At 41.3% G+C, this 22127-nt stretch overlaps 1 protein-coding gene across 1 annotated transcript in view; it reads right to left on the reverse strand.

Annotated features, from left to right (window-relative positions):
* The window catches only part of rap1gapb (RAP1 GTPase activating protein b), a 61467-nt gene extending 40811 nt beyond the window's left edge, over positions 1-20656 (reverse strand). Inside the window, exons 1-2 of the mRNA XM_071519117.1 lie at positions 20498-20656; positions 10112-10147 (exon numbers count right to left, since the gene is read on the reverse strand). Of these exons, the coding sequence (XP_071375218.1) occupies positions 10112-10147; positions 20498-20541 (80 nt within the window). The 5' untranslated portion in view covers positions 20542-20656. The remainder of the gene's footprint in view (positions 1-10111; positions 10148-20497) is intronic.
* Between the last annotated feature and the right edge of the window lie 1471 nt (positions 20657-22127).

A 22127-nucleotide genomic window follows, 5' to 3' on the forward strand; every position in this document is an offset into this window, starting at 1 on the left:
GTGCCTTAGTAAGAGAGAGAGAGGTTTAAGAAAGGGAGGAAAAGTAAGAGAGAAGGAGGTGTAAGGTGACACTGAAAAAGGGAATAAATATGTCTAAGTAGCTCTGATCAGGCTTGGGGCTGTGGGACTTGGCTGTGGCCCTCGTTCCCCTTTTACTCTGAGAATCTGGAACAGTAGGAAAGGAAACTCTTCTTCAACAGAAGGCCAACAACAGCGCTGTCAGCATTCCCAGAACCCCACAGGCTCTCATAATTACCTTGCGTTTGGGTGGCCCTCTCTATTGATTTTGGCAACATTGGACCTGGACCCAGACTGAGTGCGAAGCCACAGGACAGTCAGAGAGACAGGTAGCATAAGGAGGGCAGGCTGTAACCGGCCCCACTACACCCAGGCCAATACACCACAGCACAATACTAATCACGATTTCCTTTTCAGATCGCACTATCATCACCCGTTTTAAATTATTTATGTGGATCCACTAAATTAAATTCTAATTCACATTAAATTTAAAAAAAGGTCTACCAGAGGACAACAAAAAAAATATAACCTCTACTTCATTTACAACAGCAGTTATAATGGGTGAGATGTTAAAAGCCAGTTTAATTGCATTTGTCGGGCACAGAGCTGTAGCCTTTGTTTTTCCCTCTCGACACACACACACACACACACACACACACACACACCACACACACACACACACACTAAAGATCGGGAGTACCTGTATTTTTAGACACGGAGGGCTTGATTTCGCAATGAAACAAAACAAACTCAGTTGTACACTGAAATCCACTTTTAATATTTGCTCCAGGGAAAGCCAAGGAACAATCAACACTACCAGCAATTTATTTCCTTATGATATAGTATTCATTTTCAATTATTTCTCAGTTGGTTAGGTAAGATTACTTCTCTGTAGCAACAGGTTTTCAAAATTTAAATCCTGAAGAAATTCTTTATCCTGAATTGATTGACTAGCAAGTGGATTGAACCCAACCTGGCTCTGTGGTGTTTCTGTCTGCCCAGGTGACTAATTGGGTGATTAGAGTCATTAAGTGGACATCCAGGGCTGTCAGCAGCTGCTCAAGGTGGACATGGTGGCTGCTGACTATAGGGCGCACAACCCCCCCCCCCCAGAAAACAACAAAAAAACAACAAAAAAACAAGCAGAACAATAAACAACCTGGCTGGCCATATGCTGCTACCTCAGCTAAACAGGGAATGAAGCAGAGAATTTGAAAATATAGATATAAAGAATTGTAGTTCCATGAGTGATTTGAATCACCTGGATACGGTTATAGTGGAGCATAAACCCAGCTTGATACTCAAAGTTGTTTGGTTTGCATAGGTGCAATGAAGTGTGTTCATGACTTTGTGGGAGATAAAAATTGAAGGCACTTTCCACTGCTGACGACATCCTCGCCGTTCTATAAACCACGCTCTGTCACTTGTCGCTCTCTGATGTGACATCAGCACCAGACATTATATTTTCCCCTGCTACTTTTACATTTTCCAAACAAAAGAATGCAGCACATCTCATCCCCAGTGACGACCTCTGTCTCTGAAATGCGTTTAGAAATGTGAAGTTGACGCACAGACATTCATTGTGTACCTCGCCATAAAAATAGGAGAAATTCTGGTTTATTGTTCCATTCATGAATAATCTTCGCAGTGCTTCAAAGCGAACCACACATGCCCGAGTGAGGCATAACTCATACTGTACTTGAATGGGTGACGCAGGAAACCCCACCATTTCCTCCATTATTCTTGTTTGTTCTCTGTCATCCTCCTCTTCAGTGAAGTACAGTGGTTATTTGAAGCGCTGGCATCATCTTCTCCCCTCATCTCCTGAGCTCAGGCTGTAATGGAGCTTGATTAGATGGAGTCGACCTCCTGATAGTTGTAAATGGCAACTACTGCAAGGAACATTACCCCCTCAATAGGTCTGAGCTTATCAATTAATTAGCTGAATACATGTATACTAAGAGGGGCGGCTAATGAAGTGCATATGGGATGAATACGGATATGCAGGCATGTCGTGTGTGTATGTGTCAATCACTGCAAATCAGTTCTAGATTACAACGCTTTCTGCCATTGAAATGCTTAAGGACAATGAATGGAGTATAAAGCAGCTTGCATGAATTTGCAGAAAAAAAAAATCCCTTCAGCTCGTCTATTGAAGCAAAGTAACCAAATGCATATCCAGTGGATTGGAAAAGGTTTCTTCTTCAATTTGTTTTGAACTCCTGCAAAAGCCCCCTGAAACTTTTCGTCCTTTTTCAGCACACTGTTTGATGTCAATCCGTTGGCGTGATTGCATGGTGTTCACCCCTCAACAAATCATTATGCCATTCAGTGTGAGGAGGGATCGGGATGGTTCGGCATCACGTCTTACAGTAGGGCATTATAGGCTGCTTCAGATGGATAGTTCGCCATGTCTCTCTCCAGCCCACTTCTGGGACTATCATCTCCCCACTGGTAGGAGGACTTAGATAGTCGCTGACTAAATTCTTTTTTCACATTGTGATGCTAAAAAAAGAAACCGTACTCCTTTGGCGGGGTGGATGTAATTGATTTTCAGCCAGTGAGTAATAATGTGGAGGATTTTCTTTCATAATACAGTATATATACTGTAGACTCTTATGGAATGAATTACGGAATATACCTGTACGAGATCCGGATCAAAGCAAGGAGTGGAGAGAAGGTGGAAAAACAGTAATAACTGCAAATGGAAAAAAGTGTGTGCGTGCGTGTGTGGTGTGTGGTGTGTGTGTGTGTGTGTGTTCGATAGACTCTCCCATGGCAGCTGCAGTCTATCATGTATTTAATGGAACAGGTGTGTTGAGTAGCAGGGGAACCCCATCTGCTAAAATAACCTTCATCCTCACCGCATTGCTCTCCGACTGTGTCATCTGTGCAACTTGCACTAACAGACCACATTGCAGCTGCATCGGATCATGATGTTTTCCACTGTGAACCCACTGTGGACCAGACGCACCTGTCTGTCTGGGTCACACTGGGGGTCTCTCTTTCTCACCTGTTCTCGTTGCAATCAAAATAGCACACTGCCAGTCCATAACCTAACAGACCCAATGCCATTTAATCACCATAAAACTCCGCTCGTCTGGCTCTTTGAGCGCTCTGCAATCTGTAAGCACTCCCATTAACGGAGACACAACCCGGGTTCAGTGAGTGCTGCTGTCCCCCACTTTAAATGATACCAATAAAGTCCATCCCCTGAGGTTCTGGAAGGATTATCTCTATACTCACTGTCTGCCTCTGGAGATAATTAACATTAACCACATGAATTTTACTATGCAACCCTAGACTTGAGGTTTTCCACAATCATAAAACAATTGCATATTTTAAAGGATTGAGCATCTGCTATTAGAAAAAAACCTCTTTCAGAATAGAGGTTGAGACCTGAGTAACTGACCCTAGTCATCCTTGTAATGTGGAGATATCCTGAAATAATAATTAAGCTTAGATATTAAAACTGTACTAGTCAACTTTGCATGTTGGCGGCACCAACTGGCAGTGAGAGGTAACTGAAAAATCTGAAGGGATGAGAGAGGGAAAAGATCGGTCCAGCTTTCTCTCAACGGAGCACTTAAGCTGTTTAGGTAGGAGACAAAGTTTCGATTCGTCACTTCCTGTGGGTGGACAAGTGACCAGACCATACCTGACACCAGAATTTCACTTGGGAAAAAAAATTTCAAATGGGGCAAAATCTATCAAAGAGGGAGGATGGATCTCTATTGCAGCCCCACTTTGTGATTTAGGCTGATAAGATTGGTGTAGTCTAGGGAGTATTGCGTAGTGCAGAGAAAATATGTTTGCATGTTGTGTATAGTATAAAGTGGTCAAAATGGCATTTATCTTCTATGTGTCAACCAAAATTGGCCTTTTATAAGGTATTTGATTATGAGTTGATTTACCAAGGTGCACTAAAATTCACTGAAACACCTGAGATATTAATAGAATTTTCAGACTAACCAGGTGAATCCAGGTGAAAGCTATGATACCTAATTGATTTCACCTGTTAAATGCACTTCAATCAGTGTAGATGAAGGGGATGGGACAGGATGAAGAAGGATTTTTAAGGCTTGAGACAATTGACACATGCATTGTGTTTGTAAGGAGAAAGGGCAAAATAAAGGATTTTGAGTGCAAAGAACTGCTGTTGGGTTTTTCAAGCTCAACAGTGTGTATCTGGAATGGTTCACCACCCAAAGGACATCCAGCCAATGGCAGGCCAGGGGCCAAAAACGGCTCATTGATGAAAGAGGTCAAAGGAGGCTGACACGAGCTGTGCAGACCAACAGACACATTTACAGTCAGTCAACTGAGAGTCGAGTACAACATTGGTGAAAGACCGATAAAAGAAGGCACAACTCGTCGCGCCTTGACGTGTCTGGGGTGAGGCAGTCGATGACCTCACAGAGCTCAACTTCTTTCAGCAAAAAAACAAGAAACAGCGGTTGCAGTGGGCTAAGGAACAAAAACATGCTGATGAGAGGACCAAAGGGTATGGAGTCCATAAATATATCATGCTGTGTGTCAACAGTGCAGGCTGGTGGTGGTGGTGTGATGGTGTGTTTTCATGGCACACATTGGGCCCCTTAAAAGTACAGCAATGCTTGAATGCCACAGGATAACTGAACATCATTGCCAGTCAGGTGCATCCCTTCATGACAACTGCCATACATCTGCAAATGGATTTTTCCAGCAGGATAATGCCTCGTGCCACAAGGCTAAGATTGTCCAGGAATGGTTCCATGAACATCACAATGAATTCAGCCTAATGCATTGGCCTGCCCAGTCACCAGATCTCAATCCAATTGAACAACTGTGGGATGAGATGGAGCGAGCTATTCAGGAGTAGATATTCACCACCAGCCAGCTTAACGTAACTGTGGGAAGCACTGGAGTCAGCATGAGCCGGCATCCCTGTGGAACGCTTTCAACACCTTGATGAGTTCACACCCCGACAAACTGAGGCTGTTCAGAGGGCAAAAAGGGGTGAAACCTAATACGAGGAAGGCATGACTAATGTTTTGTATATTTGTACATTTACTAAAGCCTTTCATGGCAAGGCAAGACAAACTTTATTTATATAGCACATTTCATACACAAGGCAAATTCAATGTGCTTCACATAAAACACAAAAATACACAATTTTCGTGGATGAAAAAAGTATAACTCACAAACAAATTGTCCTGCCATCTATCACAAGGCTTTGTGCTGACTTTGAACATCACAAATATTTTTGTACCTGCTAAAGGTTTTAGTAAATCTGGGCCTCAGTGTATATGCCATTTGGCGGATGCCTTTATCCAAAGTGTCTAACAACATGGCAAGCGTACACATTTTTCTTGTTTGCTCCACTGACAGTCAAAGCCCTGACCAAAGCACTGTGAGAGCCTTAATCTGCCCATTGAGCGACACAGGACTACTCTATTCATCCCATCTGCTTTCCCCTCACGACCCTGGCTCCTACATTAGGATGGAGAGCTGCCATTAACGGCAGTCTTTAGAGGCGCAGGCGTCTTTAGAGGCCTCTTCGGCTCACTCTTCCTCATCGTTCAGCGCTGAGGAGCACTTCATTACCACCTGGCTCCTCATGTCAGTCAGAGGCTTGCCCAGGCGCAGGACCTGGCACCGCTCAGAGGGGATGGCTACAGGGCAACAGGCCGACTTCCAGCTGAGCACACACATGCGTAACACACTGTCTCAAAGAGAAGAGGGGTCCTTAAGGGATGTCCCCAATCAAATGAGTAATACGTTAATTAAGAAGTCATTTTATTTTATAGTTAGAAGAGAATGGGAATGCTGATCATGGTGTTCTACTTTAATTGCCGCACCCCTAGACAGTAATATAACAGTAATACCATGCACCCCCCCCCTCCCCTCCCATATTGCAATTGTATATTCATGTCATACTGCACACACTATAAAATTGAGTGGAGAACGGAGTTGTTAGGGACAAATCACTTTTCCACATCCACAATAACAACTCATGCTGAAATGCCATGGCATTTATTCTGGCCTCCTTATTGCAGCACAGCAGGAAGCATTAGACTGACGAGGATAAGCACCACCATTATCGAGAGCAATCAAGTTAATGAGTGTTTAATTGGGAACACTGTGCTGCGAGCGTTACAGCACAGTAAACTGTGTGTTCTCACCTTTCATGTTGAAGTGCCACTCCTTTGCCCGCATGGTGCAGGGCTTCTTAAGTCACATCAACAAACAAGTGAATGTGTCCCAGGGTGAGATGATGAGAACACTGAGGCAGGGCAAGAGTGACAGAACAATGTGGGCGCTCTCTTCTCACACACAAACAAACTAGGGCTGAACGATTTTGAAAAAATATCTAATTGCGATTATTTTTGACTGATATTGCAATTGCGATATGATTTGCGATATTAGCGGGAATGATAATTTTTACATCATTATTCTCATTTTCATTGAAAAACGTCTTAAAATGGTTATGGTGTGATTTTTGCAGGGATCTGTACCAAACAAAGATGTTTTCTTAAGTCTGTAGAATATGATGTGTAGGCCAGGACATCTCTGCAGCACGACAATATTTAATTTAAAATGGTATTTTGACACACATTTCGCCTTTAACAAATATTGCGCCTCCTGCGATTTGACAATTGCAGTAGGCCATATTGCGATTTCGATAAAATTTCGATTAATTGTTCAGCCCTAAAACAAACGCACGCATGCACAAGCGACCTGACAGACAACACACACACACAACACACACACACCTGACTGGTTGAGGATGATGATGTGATGGATTCGAGGCAGTAGTGGCACATGGCAGGAGATCCAGTAAAGTCAATTTTTAATGACAGAGACACTCTGGTTTGAAGCCACTGTCGTAAATCTGGGGGACATGCTGGTATTCTTAACACACTGGCAGTGTGACAAACTGGGTAATGGAGATTGGAGACATTTCCTAATTAAGTCATAAACCCTCTCCAGTGTGGTTCATGGCAACAGCAACAGAAAATCTGATGCTTCTTCCAATTTATATTTTTTTGTCACAAGTAAAAAAGGAATGCTTCATAAACATAATATGAGATTCATATAATATATTGTAAGCTCCTGTCTCCCTGGGACACAACCTACTGGATTTGAAATAACTCCTGAAGAATTCACCCCCAGCTCCCAATACAAATGAATTATTAAATAGTATGTATCTTGATGATACCTGGGCTTTTTAATCTAAGTGCAGGTAGAGGCTGATGGAATACACAATTGGCATAATGACTCTGTGAGTATAATTAGAGAGCTGGGCTGTGGATCGCTACAGCAGCTAGCGCACTGCCCAGCCCTCCGGCTCCATTAGCATGCGCTACAGACCCGTTTGCAGCTCTGAGCAGAAAACTGAATCCGCTCTTAATTAAATTCTGCAGGAGTGCGGGGCGTGTATTCCCCTCTGATGATCCTGCAGAATGATCCTTTGCACCTTCAATTTCCCCCGTTCCACCATGCCCTCCCATTGTCCTTTCCACATCTATTATGACCCAGCTTTATACGCCGATAGTACATTTGAAGTAATGATGTTGTGAGCAAAATAGAAAATTGTTCAGTTGCTGGTAAGCTAACCAATAGCCTTGCAAATAAAAGGATGAAATCCCTGTAAACAAAAGAACACGTTCCAATGCTTTATTGCAAATCAGACAGAAAGACAAAAAGGCAGGTACACACACACACACACACACACACACACGCAAATCTTCACCCTGGCAGAAAGGTAGAAATGTAATCACTATATAAGCCTCCCTCACTCTGTTCCTTTTCCTCAGTCTCTTTAAATCTTTATCCATCTATCATCTCTATCCTTACTTCAACTCATGGATGGGCCAAGCCCATTGCTGGCCTGGCCAGTATGCCGCTCTAGGCAAAATAGAAAAACGCTGCCAATTACCCATGATAATTACAGCCAGTAACCTTAGTTTATAATGACACTGACATTTGATGTCATTTTTATAATTCGTTGCCTTACCAAGATGGAATTAATTGATGTATGCATGTTTTATAGGCATACATTATCCATAATAAAAAAGAGAATAGTAAATAACTTGCTACTATGTGTATGTGTGTGTGTCCAGCCTATTCTGCATGCACTATAAACATAAATATGTAATTTTACCATTTTCCCTATGCACTGGGAAAGTGTGTGTGTGTGTGTGTGTGTGTGTGTGTGTGTGTGTGTGTGTGTGTGTAGAGGGGGATTTAGCTTTAGATTATAAGATTAGTCAATCCTAGTGGTTAAACTGATCACCCAGTGCTGTTGTTAGCTAAACTGTCACTGTGCAGTAAGTTTACCTGGAGTCCCTGAGTTCAGAGGGCTGGTGTCCGGTTGCAGATGAACGCCAAGTTCAGACACCTGAGGCTCTAGTGCCCCAGTCACCTAACTCCTAACCATCTGACTCAACGGGCCGGCTGTGACTACGTCACCTAGGGGCCCCAGGGCGAGCTCGTTCTACACACACACAACCCACCTCTAACCCTCCAGCCTACAACACCCCAGTGATTCATTCAACCCTGTCTAATGCACATCAGCCCCATCAATTACCCACTAGAGCTAAACAATTAATCTAAAAAAAAAAAAATCAAAATCGCAATATGAACCTTTTCATATTGCAATTTCCAAATCGCAGAGGCTGCAATTAATTGCTTAAGAGAGAGAGGGGCGTCCAAAATGGATTGCTCCATGAGTACAATATTGGTGAAAACCTTTCATCATACTCAAACTCAGTAAATCCTGCACACATCTGACATCTATTTTTTTTTTAACAAAATAACTTCATTAAACAATTTAGGCTGGACACACACACATACAAAAATGATGACAAGAAAAAAAATCACAATTGTTGTTTAAATCGCAATTGCTATGTATAATTCATATTATATATAACTGAACTACTATAGTATGAAACTTTGTATGCAAGCGGGACTACAAAGCACCATTGCTAATATCAATAGAACATGGCATCATCTCAAAATGATATAACAGAGACGGGAGTATAAAGGTACGTAGCTCACAGCATCACAAACAAATAAGTTCATGGGTTCATACTGCAGTGGAATATTAATGGGAAACTGCACATTTATCTTGGTGTGAAAGTGGTGCCGCCAGTCTTCGAGGCCCTCGGTTGTTCAGATCTCGAGGGTGTGTGCCCTACATGCCCAGTTGGTAATCTGCACATGCTTCTGCTCCCTGTCTCCCACCATCTGCTCTTGTCCCTGTATTTACAGTGCACAGTCACACATTCTCTTCTCCACGCTGGGAGACTACCTGCCAAGTAGGGAACATTACATGCTCCTCTGTCTCCATTCTGATTATCTGTGCAGATGTTCTGGTCCAAACCCAAAGGAGCAGATAGGTTTTCTCAGTAAGAAAAATCGTTTTATGCACATCGAAACTCTTTCAACAGGAGACAGGAAAAGGCCAAATTCAGGGAAGGCCGGCACACTGTTTTACTGCTCTCAGATTATGTATTAAATGAGCTGGTGACAATGGAAACACAGTGTTTGTCAGCCTCCACCCTTATTAACCCTGACTATGTCCAGCTCATCATGTTGTCACTACTTTATTTAATAAAACAAATGAGGGTGAGGGGGCATGCCTTCATTAAGATCTCTCAGTACTTTGCTCAAGCATGTGACTGTTTGCAAGCATTACAGTGACAGACAAATAAAGACAAACAAAGAGTCAACTGGCTGTCTGCTTTTTTTGCTGCAAGTTGGAGTGCAGCACATGCAGGAAGCCAGCCATACTAGAAGTGAACAGGAGTGAAACAGTAGGATAACCTGGATGTTGACATATTGGGTGCAATCTTAACGGTCGACGGCTACAGAATGAGGAATAGGGTTAAGGCATGATGTCCATGTCATGTTTCATTCTGCGATGTGGCGGTTGAAGTCAGACATCTAATCAAAATTGGGGCAGGTTGAGTGGAATAGGAAAACAATCTTGCAACCTACGTCTCCAAAACTTCAAAAAATTGGAAGGGAAGGCAATGTTGGGAGCATCCAAGCATGAAACACAGTTTTCTGATGTATAATGTTGTTTTTCAGGAGGGAAAGGACTCACCATAAGCTTCTGGTCCTGGAGAAGGTCTTGTCCACCCTAAAGAGAAATAAATTGACAGTAGATTAATCTCGGTTCCCACCCCGACTAATATTCAAATGTGATGAATTCCTCTGGAGTTTTACAGTGCAAGGCAAAACATTGTTCAGCAAGATGTGTTAAGTGGCTGCAAATGAGGCGTGACACCTGTGTTTTACATATGAACTGATACTATGAATGGATGAGTGTGTATCACCCACTGTTAAATGAGTTTATTAAAAAGGCTAAAGCTGAAATGATTAGACGATTCATCGATTAGCTGATTGACAGGAAATTAATTGATTATAATTTTGGTAATCGATAAATCGTTTTAGGCATTTATCAAGTAAAAATACCAAATATTTGCTGGTTGCAGCTCCATATTATAAAATAAATACTTTGGGGGGTTTTTTGGCTGCTGGTCAGACTAAGTAAGTAATTTTAAGAATCACTTTGGGATCTGGTAACTTGGGATGGGTATTTGTTATTATTTTTGACATTTTATAGACTAAATGATTTATCAATTAATCGAAAAACAAAACAAAACAATAGATTAATTGATAATGAAAGTTGCAGCCCTAAAAAAGACAATTGCATAAAAGGCACTAAGGTTGTAGATATACCCCTATATCTTGACATGTTTTTGCTATTGGTATTGATACTGAACATTTTCTTATTGGAGCAGAAGGATTTTTCATTTAGACAAAATATCAACAGATACCAGAGCATCTCTAACCTTCACCACATTCACCTTTCGCTTTATCGCGAGCCAAGCCATTACCATATCAGTGATTTAATCAGGAACCTCAACTGTGAAGATCCTTATGATTATTATTCAATATTTTGAACCGCATAGACCAAAATGAGCGCCCATGAACTCAGACTAATGAGGCCAACATCTCCTTCCCTCCTCTGCTCCCTTTCTTCCCCCCACTTCCTCCATCTCCTCCTCTGCCTGCCAGCCAGTTGCTGAGTACATCCAGAGTGGCGTCGTCTCGTTGACGAGAAGGACGGCTGGCAGATGTGCGAGGCGGGCAGCCAGGGCTCCAGAGTCTACAAACGTCTGAATGGAGCGGCGCCCAAACAGAACGGGCACAATCAAAAGTAAAGAGTATATGGGTCAGAGCCAAATGTCGTACTTGATATAGGAGTCAACTGAGGCAGCAAAGACAGCAGGTAAAAAATATCAGCAGGTTTGGATAGAATAAAGAGGAATTGTTGTGTTATTGCTAAACACATAGAAGGGTTGACATGAGAGAAGACAGAGAGAGAAAGAATGTATCTACACTACCAGTCAAAAGTTTAGCCACACCACATTTTTATTTATTTTTTACTATTTTCCACATTTTATAACAATAGTAAAGACATCAAAACTATGAAATAACACAAATGGAATTAGGCAGTGACCAAAAAAAGTGTTAAACAAATCAAAACAATCTTATATTTTAGATTCTTTAAAGTAGCCACTGTTTGCCTTGATGGAAAGGCAAAGGCTTTGGAAAGAAATTCATACATAGGCATCAACTTCACTATTTATATTTGTCTAAAAGACACATTTCAAGCATTTAAGCATAAGCCTTTAGATCAAAATGACTTTAAGATAATGAAAAACATAGTACATTCAATCAGGTGTGTCCAAACTTTTGACAGTATAGTGTGTATAAGAGAAATTAACTACCAGAAAGAACTAAAGATGAAGAGAAAATGAGAAAGCTGAGAGCCAAAGATGGAAAGAAAAACTGTTTTTATTCTACTGGCTGTTTTCCATTGTTGTTGCAGTATATTCACAGGGGTAAAGGAGTATTTGGTGGTTGGCGCTGCCGTGCATTTACCCAGCATACCAATCAAGCAGGGAAAATTCCTGGATCAATCTCTGGAGCCGTGTCAGAGTAAACGCTGGCTGTGGCCAGTCAATCTGCCGCTAATCACCGTTTATCCCTTCCTCCTCAAGGATAAGCCAATCAAATAATTGCCATTGTCATTCAATGCCGACACACTCACCAGCAGAAGCTACTCAGTCAACAACAAAATGAAAATACCATAATGGTAATCAAAGCCATTCTTCTGAGAGCCTCGCACCTCAGAGTGGGTGAGGAGAGAAAAGGTGACTCTGCAAATTGAAGGTTGTTTAAGGTAGCTATATTCAGCGATGAGTTAGAGACTCCACTTCAGCTCCCTGTAGGGTTATTACCAGATTATCTAAGTAATGTGTCATCCTCAAAAGAATGTCCCCAGTTGTTCTAGTTTTTCCTTTTCCAAAATGTCTCAAAATGCCACATTTATCCCCACGTGTGATGACAAATTGTGTGCCTTTGGCATGTCCAGCAGGCCTATACCATGCATTATGCATGTAGGTGAATGCTACAATGTCAATAATTCTGCATCCTATTCGCATGCAGCTTAATGCCAATATCAATCTGTTGACATTGACAGGAGGCATAGTTTATTGATCATTCCTTCCCTTACTTCTCCTCATGCGCAACCTTTCAAGATGATAAATGGGATGGGCGCCAATGTCAGAAACCATTGAGATTTATCCATTTATCCGTCTTGGACCTAGAAGAGCATACACTTACTGCACATCTCATGTGATTTACTATCATCTTCATAAAATATTCATCTTATTCAGTTTTATAATGATGTATTCATGTCTTGTGGCTGGTTTCAGATTAGCACAGAGCAGACAGTGTAATCTGTGTTTTAGCGTGTAGGATACATAGTACACTGCTGTAGGTGCAGTGGTGCAACATTCAGTAGCATGCCTACACCACTGGGTGGCAGAATAGAGCTGGGTGGTCAGAACTGAGCTGGCTACATTTAATATAGTATCTCTATATCTTTGCATGTCTCTCTCTTTGCACTGATATCCATCTCTGTATCTGTCAGCTTTATCTTTCTCTCTCTGTGAATTTCTGTGCCTCTAGCCTGGTTCTCTCTCTCTCTCTCTCTCTCTCTCTCCCTCCCTCTCTCTCTCTCCCTCTCTCTCCCTCTCTCTCCTTCTCTCTATTGTCTAAATACTGGATAAAATCTATGGGAGCGTATGGGATGATGTAAGAAAATGAAACAGCAACACCAAAGAGTGTCTGGAGCCAAACATGTTATTTCATGAACCTACTGCAATGCATTCTCTCACACAGAATAAAGTCAAATGGCATTACTAGTAACACCAGCACACTGACACCATAGATACTAGATTAGTATCTAGTATGGAGTCTATTAGTATCTAATAGTCTCATTCTACCATAAACTACAAAAAGCTTTGACATTCAAACATTGACATTATGTTTGTTGCTGTCAGACATCAGGTAAGGGCTTTGCTCTTTTGCTCTTTTAGCTGTTTGTTGAGAATGGAAATATTAGGTTGTCAGTCAACGATACGGTTGGTGAGCATCTTCCTGCTGACACAGGGACTCTCTTTGTTTTGGTGTTAACAGCCAAGAGTGGGAAACAGGCTGGCACATCAACTACACCTCTATCTACCATGGAGGCACATGACACAATACAAAAACAATAAAAGCTAAAACAATGTGCTATACACCTACAAAGAAAAAAAAAAGAAACACTTAGCAGGCAAGTGTTTCCATTTTATCAGGAATATTTAATGCCATTGTAAATCAGATTATTTGACTGGATTAGCACATAATTTATCTGATTTCACGGCAATATGACTCGTTACAAGATATGATAAGAAAAAGCCTTGACACGACAAACTCACTTTTTACAATTTTCCATTTTTCATGTAGATGTCTTCAAACATGCCACAGTGTGGGTGATGTGCTCTTGAAAGCAACTCAATTATCTCCCAGTGCAGTACGATCATTCCACTTCAAATGTGTTGAAATAAGCTTGGTGAGTGTGAATACAAGAAAATATCACTTGCTGATTCGTGTCTTGTAGTGTATATTAATCACAGAAATCTTTCGAAAGAGCATCAAATGGACTTTACTGGCAGACGAGAAGGGGGGCAGACCACTTAAACCACAGTTTGTCATTCTCTACCATGAAAACTGATGGGAAAACTGAGGAAAATTCAGCTTCTCAAACAGAATATTCTATAAACTGTGAAATGTGAGGAATCAATATCAGACACATTCACTAAGCTAGCCGTATTCATCAAGATTTCTGTGAGCAAAAGTGGGAACAGTGTGACCATTCAGATAATGATGAACAAGATTTTCAAGAGCACCTCATTAATTATACTACATCAGCACTCTTCCTCTGCAGGGCTTGATAAATAAGAGCTGTTATGAGCTGTTAAGTTCACTGTGTGAGGATCCAACATGTACAGTAGAGTACAATTTATCAAACTGTCAGTGACTTACAATCTCATACCAGACAGTTACTGATTTAGCAATATGCATAAACTTTTTTTTTACTTTATTTAGGGCTGGGCGATATGGACCAAAAATCATATCTCTGTATTTTTAGGCTGAATGACGATACACAATATATATCTTGGTATTTTCTACAAAGTGGGCTAAATGTTCAATTGTAAGTAGGGCTGGGCGATATGGAAAAAAAGAAATATATCACATTATTTTTGACCAAATACCTCGATATTGATATTGTGACTATATTGTAGGGATGACTATTGGTGCTTTCACAAAATATTTACACAATGAGATTTTTGATAAATAATCATCAGTAATGTGGATATACTTTGATTTTCCATTTAGTGTGCATTATATATAATCTTCTACTCAAAGATGGCAGTGAATCAGATCAGAATTTCACCAGCTAATTTAATGTCTTAGCTGCCATCACAGTTTTTAGAATAATAAACATTATTATTATTATAAAAAGGCCATTAGTAGGATGCAAGCCTATGGTGCAAATGATGTGAAAGTGAGAATATAAGTTTGATTCATCATTAGGGAAAAGTTCTACATCTCAACAATATAACATTTCGGTGTCTGTCCTGTAACTGCAGGTGAAATGTTGCCTGACATTTGAAAAATTGCCAATTCATCCTGATGGTGATACTATTCAGCATGACGAAATGTGTCTGACACACTTTGGGGTCCCTTGCAAACAGGTAGACCTGTGTGAAGTTTGGATGGTCTAGCATAAAGCGTGTAGGACATATGCCTCCCTTCCTGTTGCGTGTGTGCGTCTTCGCCGTCAACTTCTTCAACGATTACAAGCATAACAATTCTGTGATACAAAGATGAAATATGCGTATGAAATATGTGTAAAATTTGGTGGCTATTAAGGCAACTTTGTAGGAGAAATTATTTTAAAAAAAATTGTTGCTGCTGCAAGGTTGGCCTGATGGTGGCACTATGGAGCACGACCAAATGTGGGCGGTCACACTTTAAGTCCATCCCAAATATGTTTTTGAAGTTTGGTTTTGTGCACCTTGGCCATGTGGTTTGGATTCTCAAATCTCTGGGTAAGGGCCCTCATCTAGGACGTCCATATATGCTGTGTGCAAAATTGCGTTGAGATTGGCTCAATTTTGTGGGAGAAATAGCAAAAAATAGATTTTGCATGGCTGGAAAACTGCCATGGCGGAAAAGAATACATATTTGGTCAACGTAAATGTATTTGGCTTGCCAAGAAAGCCAAGAAATCTGAGGAAAGTTTGATTCTTATGGTTCAGGAGTTATTGGCCAAAATGTAAAGTTGGTTGTTATAGTACCACCATCTGGCCAATCAGTGTGATTTTTATTGCCTGAGGAGATTTGAAACCTATCCACCAAATTTGGCTGCTCTAGGATGTACGGTCTCTGAGGTACAAATCGTTCGAAGAAGAAGAAGAAGAAGAAGAAGAAGAAGAAAAAAACAGAATTTCTCTGGCGGCATTAATTTGCGGCCCTGGAATTGGAATGCAGGACACAGCTCTCTTCACAGCTCACGGATAATGCATATCATAAACATGTTAATCTTCACAAAATCATTTGAATACTGGAACAGACTGGTCGACAGTAAATCAATCAGCACCATCATGAATATTAACAGCAAGGGAATAATCATGCATCAAGAAAAACAAGAGTTGTCACAAGGGAGAGAGAGAGAGAGAGAGACAGAGAGAGAGAGAGAGAGAGAGAGAGAGAGAGAGAGAGAGAGAGAGAGAGAGAGAGAGAGAGAGAGAGAGAGAGAATAAGGCAAAAAGATAAAATTGCTTGCTAAAGATTTGTAGCAGCATCCAAATCTCACTTTACAACAACAATTTAAAGTGGAGCAGAGCCAAGTACAGCAAAATGCACACAGGTGAACTGTAAAAAAGCCTGACGGCAAAGATACACCATGATACCATCTTCCTCCTCCTCATCGTCAGGTATGACACCTGCGAGGGAAAGAGTACAATGGGCTGTACGCACACTCCTATAAACTTGCACTTGGCTGGACATTCGCCAATTGTCTTAAGGCTTGAGGCTGACTTTACTCTCCGGCGGGGAACCAGCTAACAATAATTCTGCGCCTGTCAAAACACCAGCATCACCTGCCAGCCTCCTCTATATCTTCAGTTTACCATCACAACCCGAAACCTCCAAGTACACACCTGACCGTCAAGCATAGCCTTTCAAGCCAGTGTTTGTGTAGGGGCTTTCATGAGGGGGGGGCAGTGACCTCACCCGCTCCTTTCTATGGTTTGTGCTGACACAGACAGTGGATTTTAAACACCAGCGAGAAAATTAAGGGGAAAAGTTGACTAAATGTCCCTTTACCAAACAATATTAAAAACAGGGGTGTACACACTCCTCTCCTACTTAATTTTCTACCCTCTATTGTTTTTAAATCGTTTTGCCTACTTCACATAATTGCCTGGTCTGAATTTAGTGCTGCAAAAAAAGCAATGTGACATCAACAAGGAAATTGGCACAGAGAGACAGTAAAATTGATGCTATAATAAGACACAATTTCCAGTCTTGTGTTGTTTATCCTCTTTGATAGCCGTTGTTTGCAAGCATTTTGTTGGAACTGCCACGGTTATTATCTGCTAATGGCAATTTCCATTAAACTGTATGTGGAAATTATGGTCTGACAAAATAATTTCTCCAAGGACAGATCAAGAGCAAATAAAGACCAATGATTTGATGGGCAAAGTCTGGGCTTTATCCATTTCAAATTGAAAGTCCTTTCTCTGCTCTGTTATTCATTCTGCATTAATTTCCCTTGAGAGACTTCTTTTCAACAACAGGGCTTTGTAACAACAGAGACAACTTTCCAAGGATGTTGTTGCATAGATAGGCTTGTGAAAAAGGATGGGAACTGCAAACTAACCAAATCTGACACATTAAAGTGAAAAAGTTAAACTGTGGAAAAGCTCATTTCCTTTTCCTTCATGAGCTAAGAATCTAGAAAAATAATTTGACTAATTCAACTAAGAGAGCTATATGCTTTCAAGGAATCATGGGGCAATGGCAGCCCACAGGTTAGAGAAAGCAGCCTGTGACTGGAAGGCTATCAGGTTGAATCCTGGATGGCTGGGAACAATTTGGGCAGGGTAAGAAGAATAAAGAATAAAGAATAAAGAATAAAGAATAAAGAATAAAGAATAAAGAATAAAGAATAAAGAATAAAGAATAGAATACGCTCCCTCAGCTTGCAAGGCACTTACCCTCCAAACTGTTCCCATGGAGCTTCATTTCTGAAAAAGAGCGAGTTTGCTCACTCAAACTCCCCTGGTTACATAAAAGTTACAGTAATAATCTGAAACATTTTCATATAAATAAATGTCTGTTTTGTTATTGACTATCGCCGATTGATATACAACAATAGTAATTCATTGTAGAGCTATATAAGTTTATTATTATCATTATAGATACAATAAATGTATGGAGTCTCATTTTGTGTTCAGAAGACACAAGTCCTATAGGCTGCATGGATCTGCCACTCCGTCTCATGCCCCCACATACATACATTTGTCTTGTTTAGCTGAGATTATAGCTGTTTTAGACATTATCAAAACACTAGTTTTTAGAGATTCCCTACTTTAGAAATCCATCATTTCCTTAAAGGGAATAATGAATCACTGGGTTTATGAGTGGGGCTAATGCGGGCATCATGATGCAAGCACATCATGACTTCCAATTAACCAGAGTTGCGTCAGTTGAGTTTATCTTTGTTGACCTGAACTATTTGAATTCCACCTAATACTCTTCACATCACTTCAGTGGGAACACTGGTTTTACCTGATTGAGGTAGAACCAGCCTGACCTCCTGAAATTTCATCAAATAAACACAAAGTCTAAAAATGCAAATGCATGCTCTGTGCACAAAAGGTGAGGGTTACGTGAAGGAGGCACGACTATAAACAGGAAGTAGTCTGACATTGAAATAGTGTTGTGGCTGGGATGGTAGATGGAAGTATGCATTTGCCTTCAATTCCGATGGCCTGGGTTCAATTTCCAGCTTCTACCAAGAAGATTTCTATGGTGAGTTAAGTTTTAATTCTTACTTAACCATGCCCAAAGCCTTTCCCATAACCTTAACCAAGGTAGGTGCCTAAACCTAACTGTAACCTTAACCCAAACCTTAAACTAAAACAACTGTAGGTCTAAAGACAATTTCTGTCACAGTAACCTACTGTATATATTTGGAAGCAAATCCTCCTCCTCAGACTATTCACTTTTACTTACAACACTACTAAGTTGACCTCCATCCACACCACAACATTATTTCTCAGGTATCTCTCTTTTTCTAAGCCCAGTTGTTATATATTTAGTCATTATTTGCACACAGCCAATTCTCCAGTGGACCACCACGATGGCGCCGTCTGGTTGCTAGGAGATTTGTGACGCAGCTGCAAAGTCTCTATTGCCACATCCATCCACTTTGAATTTGGTCTATGAATGTGGAAACAAAAGTACCCTATAACTAATTAATTTACCAATGAAAAGACACAAAAAATACAAAGAGAGTCTGTCAGTGAATTCAAGCCAAGAACAGATGAATAAAACATTACTTTCCAATAACTTTACACATAAAACCCTAGGAACACGGGTCACTAGGACGACAGCCGCTTACTGGATGGAAAGTACATGGGATGTAGTTATAAAGGTTTGAATAAAGAAAAGAAATGCACCTTTTGTCCTGCGTGTACATGCATGTGTGCATGTGCTATTTCTCTGAATCATACCCACTATCCTTAAAATCTCATAGGACATCTTCGTAATCCAAGTGATTCCTCCTGTAATGTACGGCCGGCCGGCAGTATCTGCCTGTGCGCTCAGCCTAGCTTTCAACCCGATCCCAGCCACAGAAATGTCAAATTGCGCCTCAGGAGTGTTTTCTAGGCAGACTTGGCAGTGCCCATGGCAGCAAAACACAATAGTAGAAGTGATTTCATTGCCTCATGAATTCTGATGCAGTTTTACAGTTTATGGCTGAGCGGTTCCCTGCTCACAAGCCAAAATGTTCTCATTGTTCTTTTGAACTTTCACATCCTGACTGCCACAAAAATATCACAAACATACATGCAAGGCCGCCCGCATCCTCCCCATATATATTATTTTTTCCAGAGCTGTTTGTGTAGATGCTTCTCTCTCTTTTTGCAAACACCCTTCCTTCAATCCTGTTGATGAGATATTTAACTCACTCAGTGCATGCTATCAAAGTCAATATACAGCAGTAGTGTTATATATAGCAAGAGATCTTCAATGACAAGATTTCTGCTAACTGCTCCCTTCTTAATTCCCCAGTCAACTGCATTTCCTTTATGCCCAGAAAACTAATGCCCAGACAAAACCTTTAATTGAATCCTCTATCTCACAAAAAGATAACTATATTACCCACATTTAACTGTGTTTCTGAGAGTGAGACACACTACTTTTGATGCTGACAAGCACCAGCGTATTCTTTTTAATCACAGTGATAACCTCAGGATATTTAGCCGAACAGTGTGTCTCAACGACAACTTCCGAGAAGTTTCGCAAAAATATCCTGGAACAGGAACAGGTCACCGTGACCGAGACATTCAATAATCATCCCACCAAGCCAATCACATGGACAGAAGTAATCTTTTTAAATCACCCCCTTTATAGCTTCACACATTCATCCATCGACCTCACTATCTTAGCATTCTCTGTAACTTTTCGCTCATGACGGTTGATGCCACCAATGAGGAAAGCAGAGAGCAGACAGTCAATGACCTTGTCAGAGTCATCTAGATCTGCAGTTGTTGAGCAGGTGCAGTGCAATTCCCTGAGTAGTCTCACATCCTCCTCTCACTGCTCCTCTGTGGCTGACTTGCACAGGCTAATAATGAGCTCAAACAGGTAGCACTGCTGCATGGTTTTATCCAGCAAACTGCAAAATGAATGTGCACTCCGAGAGACATTTTTTTTTTTTTTTTGCAAGCAATCGCAAATGTACGTCTGCTCTAATCTACATAGTGGCGTCATGCTTGTCCTCTATTATCCTTACCCTCCGTAAGCTCCAAAGGTGAAGCTCCTTTTCCTCTGAGGCATCCTGCTGAAGGGCTGATGAGGCTTCCCAGGGGCAGGCAGGACAGCTACAGTCTAACAATCATACCTCTTTCTTTCTCAACCTCTCTCCGTTTCTCTATGCATCTCTCTTTCTACACTACCTCTTTTTCTTTCCCTCCCTCCCTCTCCTTGTCTCAGCCCTCGTCTTTAAAACCTTCTAGGCTGGGTAAGAGTGTGTGTGTGTGTGTGTGTGTGTGTGTGTGTGTTTTGCCAGAGTACGTTTTATGTGTGTACACATCCCGGCCCTCTCCCTTCCTCCCTCTGTCCCTCCCTCCCTGTTTCTCTTGTCTGTTCTCTGACTAAGTAGCTCCTATCTCTCTCAGATTAAGGGAAAGGTGCGTCCGGCTGTCCTGTCGTCCTGGTAACAAACAGGATGCTCTCTCTGGCTCAATCTGACTGATTCTAGTTCATTTCCAGCTGGAAGAGGGCGCAAAATGCTTCAATTTCCTACCTATGTCCTAAAAAGGCAACTTCTCACATAAGTTCAAATCTGTCAAGCTATTATCATGATGTGAATCACAAGAGTTCTTTACTCAAGAACTGTTGTTGAGTGAAAGTGTGTGGAGGTAACAACACACTAAGGAGGGGACACAGGATATATTTTCTGCTATAGACCTCTATTGATAAAGGCATAATTGAATGATGTTGACTACCTTTAGTTTATTTGACAATAATACAATGCACCAGAGTATATGCTCTTTAAAAATATAGGATAACACATCAAAGTCAGACATATGTCCTATGTGGTCTGTGTAAAAACACGGGCAACATAAAGGCAGCAGCCACTGAACTTGACTTTTTATGGTGACAGCTTGATCCTTTATTGAACAACTGTTAAATGCTCTGTCGATATATAGCACCATTTAAGCACCCATGCACACCACATGGAAAGGCAGGTCTAAGAGAAACCCGGGTCAGGGTGTGGTGCAAGTGATATCTCTGCTGATCTGCTTACAGAGCACATGTCTGCTTATAGTCAAACACGACGAGGAGAGGCACGACACCAACAATTTTACCTCTCCTCTGATGTCTCCTCTCTTCTCCTTTCCTTTCCCCTCCACTCCGCCTCTCATTTCCCGTCTTCCCCTCTGCTCTTCTGTCCTTTCATGTCCTCTCTAAGCCTCTTTCTACCTTCTCCTCTGCCTCCTGTTCCACTGTTTCTCTGAGTCAATTCCACTTTCCACTATGCTTCAACAGTATATCTGTCCTGCCCTGTCCAGTTCAAGTGCATTGATTCCTCCTCCTGCCTGCCATGCATCAGCGCGAGTGTCGGGGTGCACTGATGACTCCCCACTTCACCTCCCCTGATTCAATTAGGTCTGACTGGACTAGGGCCAGACATAGGCTCTGAATCAAATCATAAGCTGAGAGGAGAGGACAGGACCGTGTCCCCATCTCCACACTGGCCCTAGCAATGTCCCTCTGCTCCTGTGTTTTACACTGATGATTACTATTTGTTAGGGATGGGACAATATATCGCAATACAAAAATGGTATCGTGGGGCAGAAAAATTCATCATGATATTAGCTGCAATTTATTCTGCTGTAGTAATAGCAAATGAGACGGCT

The sequence above is a fragment of the Centroberyx affinis genome, unplaced genomic scaffold, assembly GCF_046629955.1.
Source record: "Centroberyx affinis isolate AG114_WGS23_722 - 3 ecotype Tasmania unplaced genomic scaffold, CSIRO-AGI_Caff_v1 ptg000659l_1, whole genome shotgun sequence".
Classification (NCBI taxonomy): Eukaryota; Metazoa; Chordata; class Actinopteri; order Beryciformes; family Berycidae; genus Centroberyx; species Centroberyx affinis.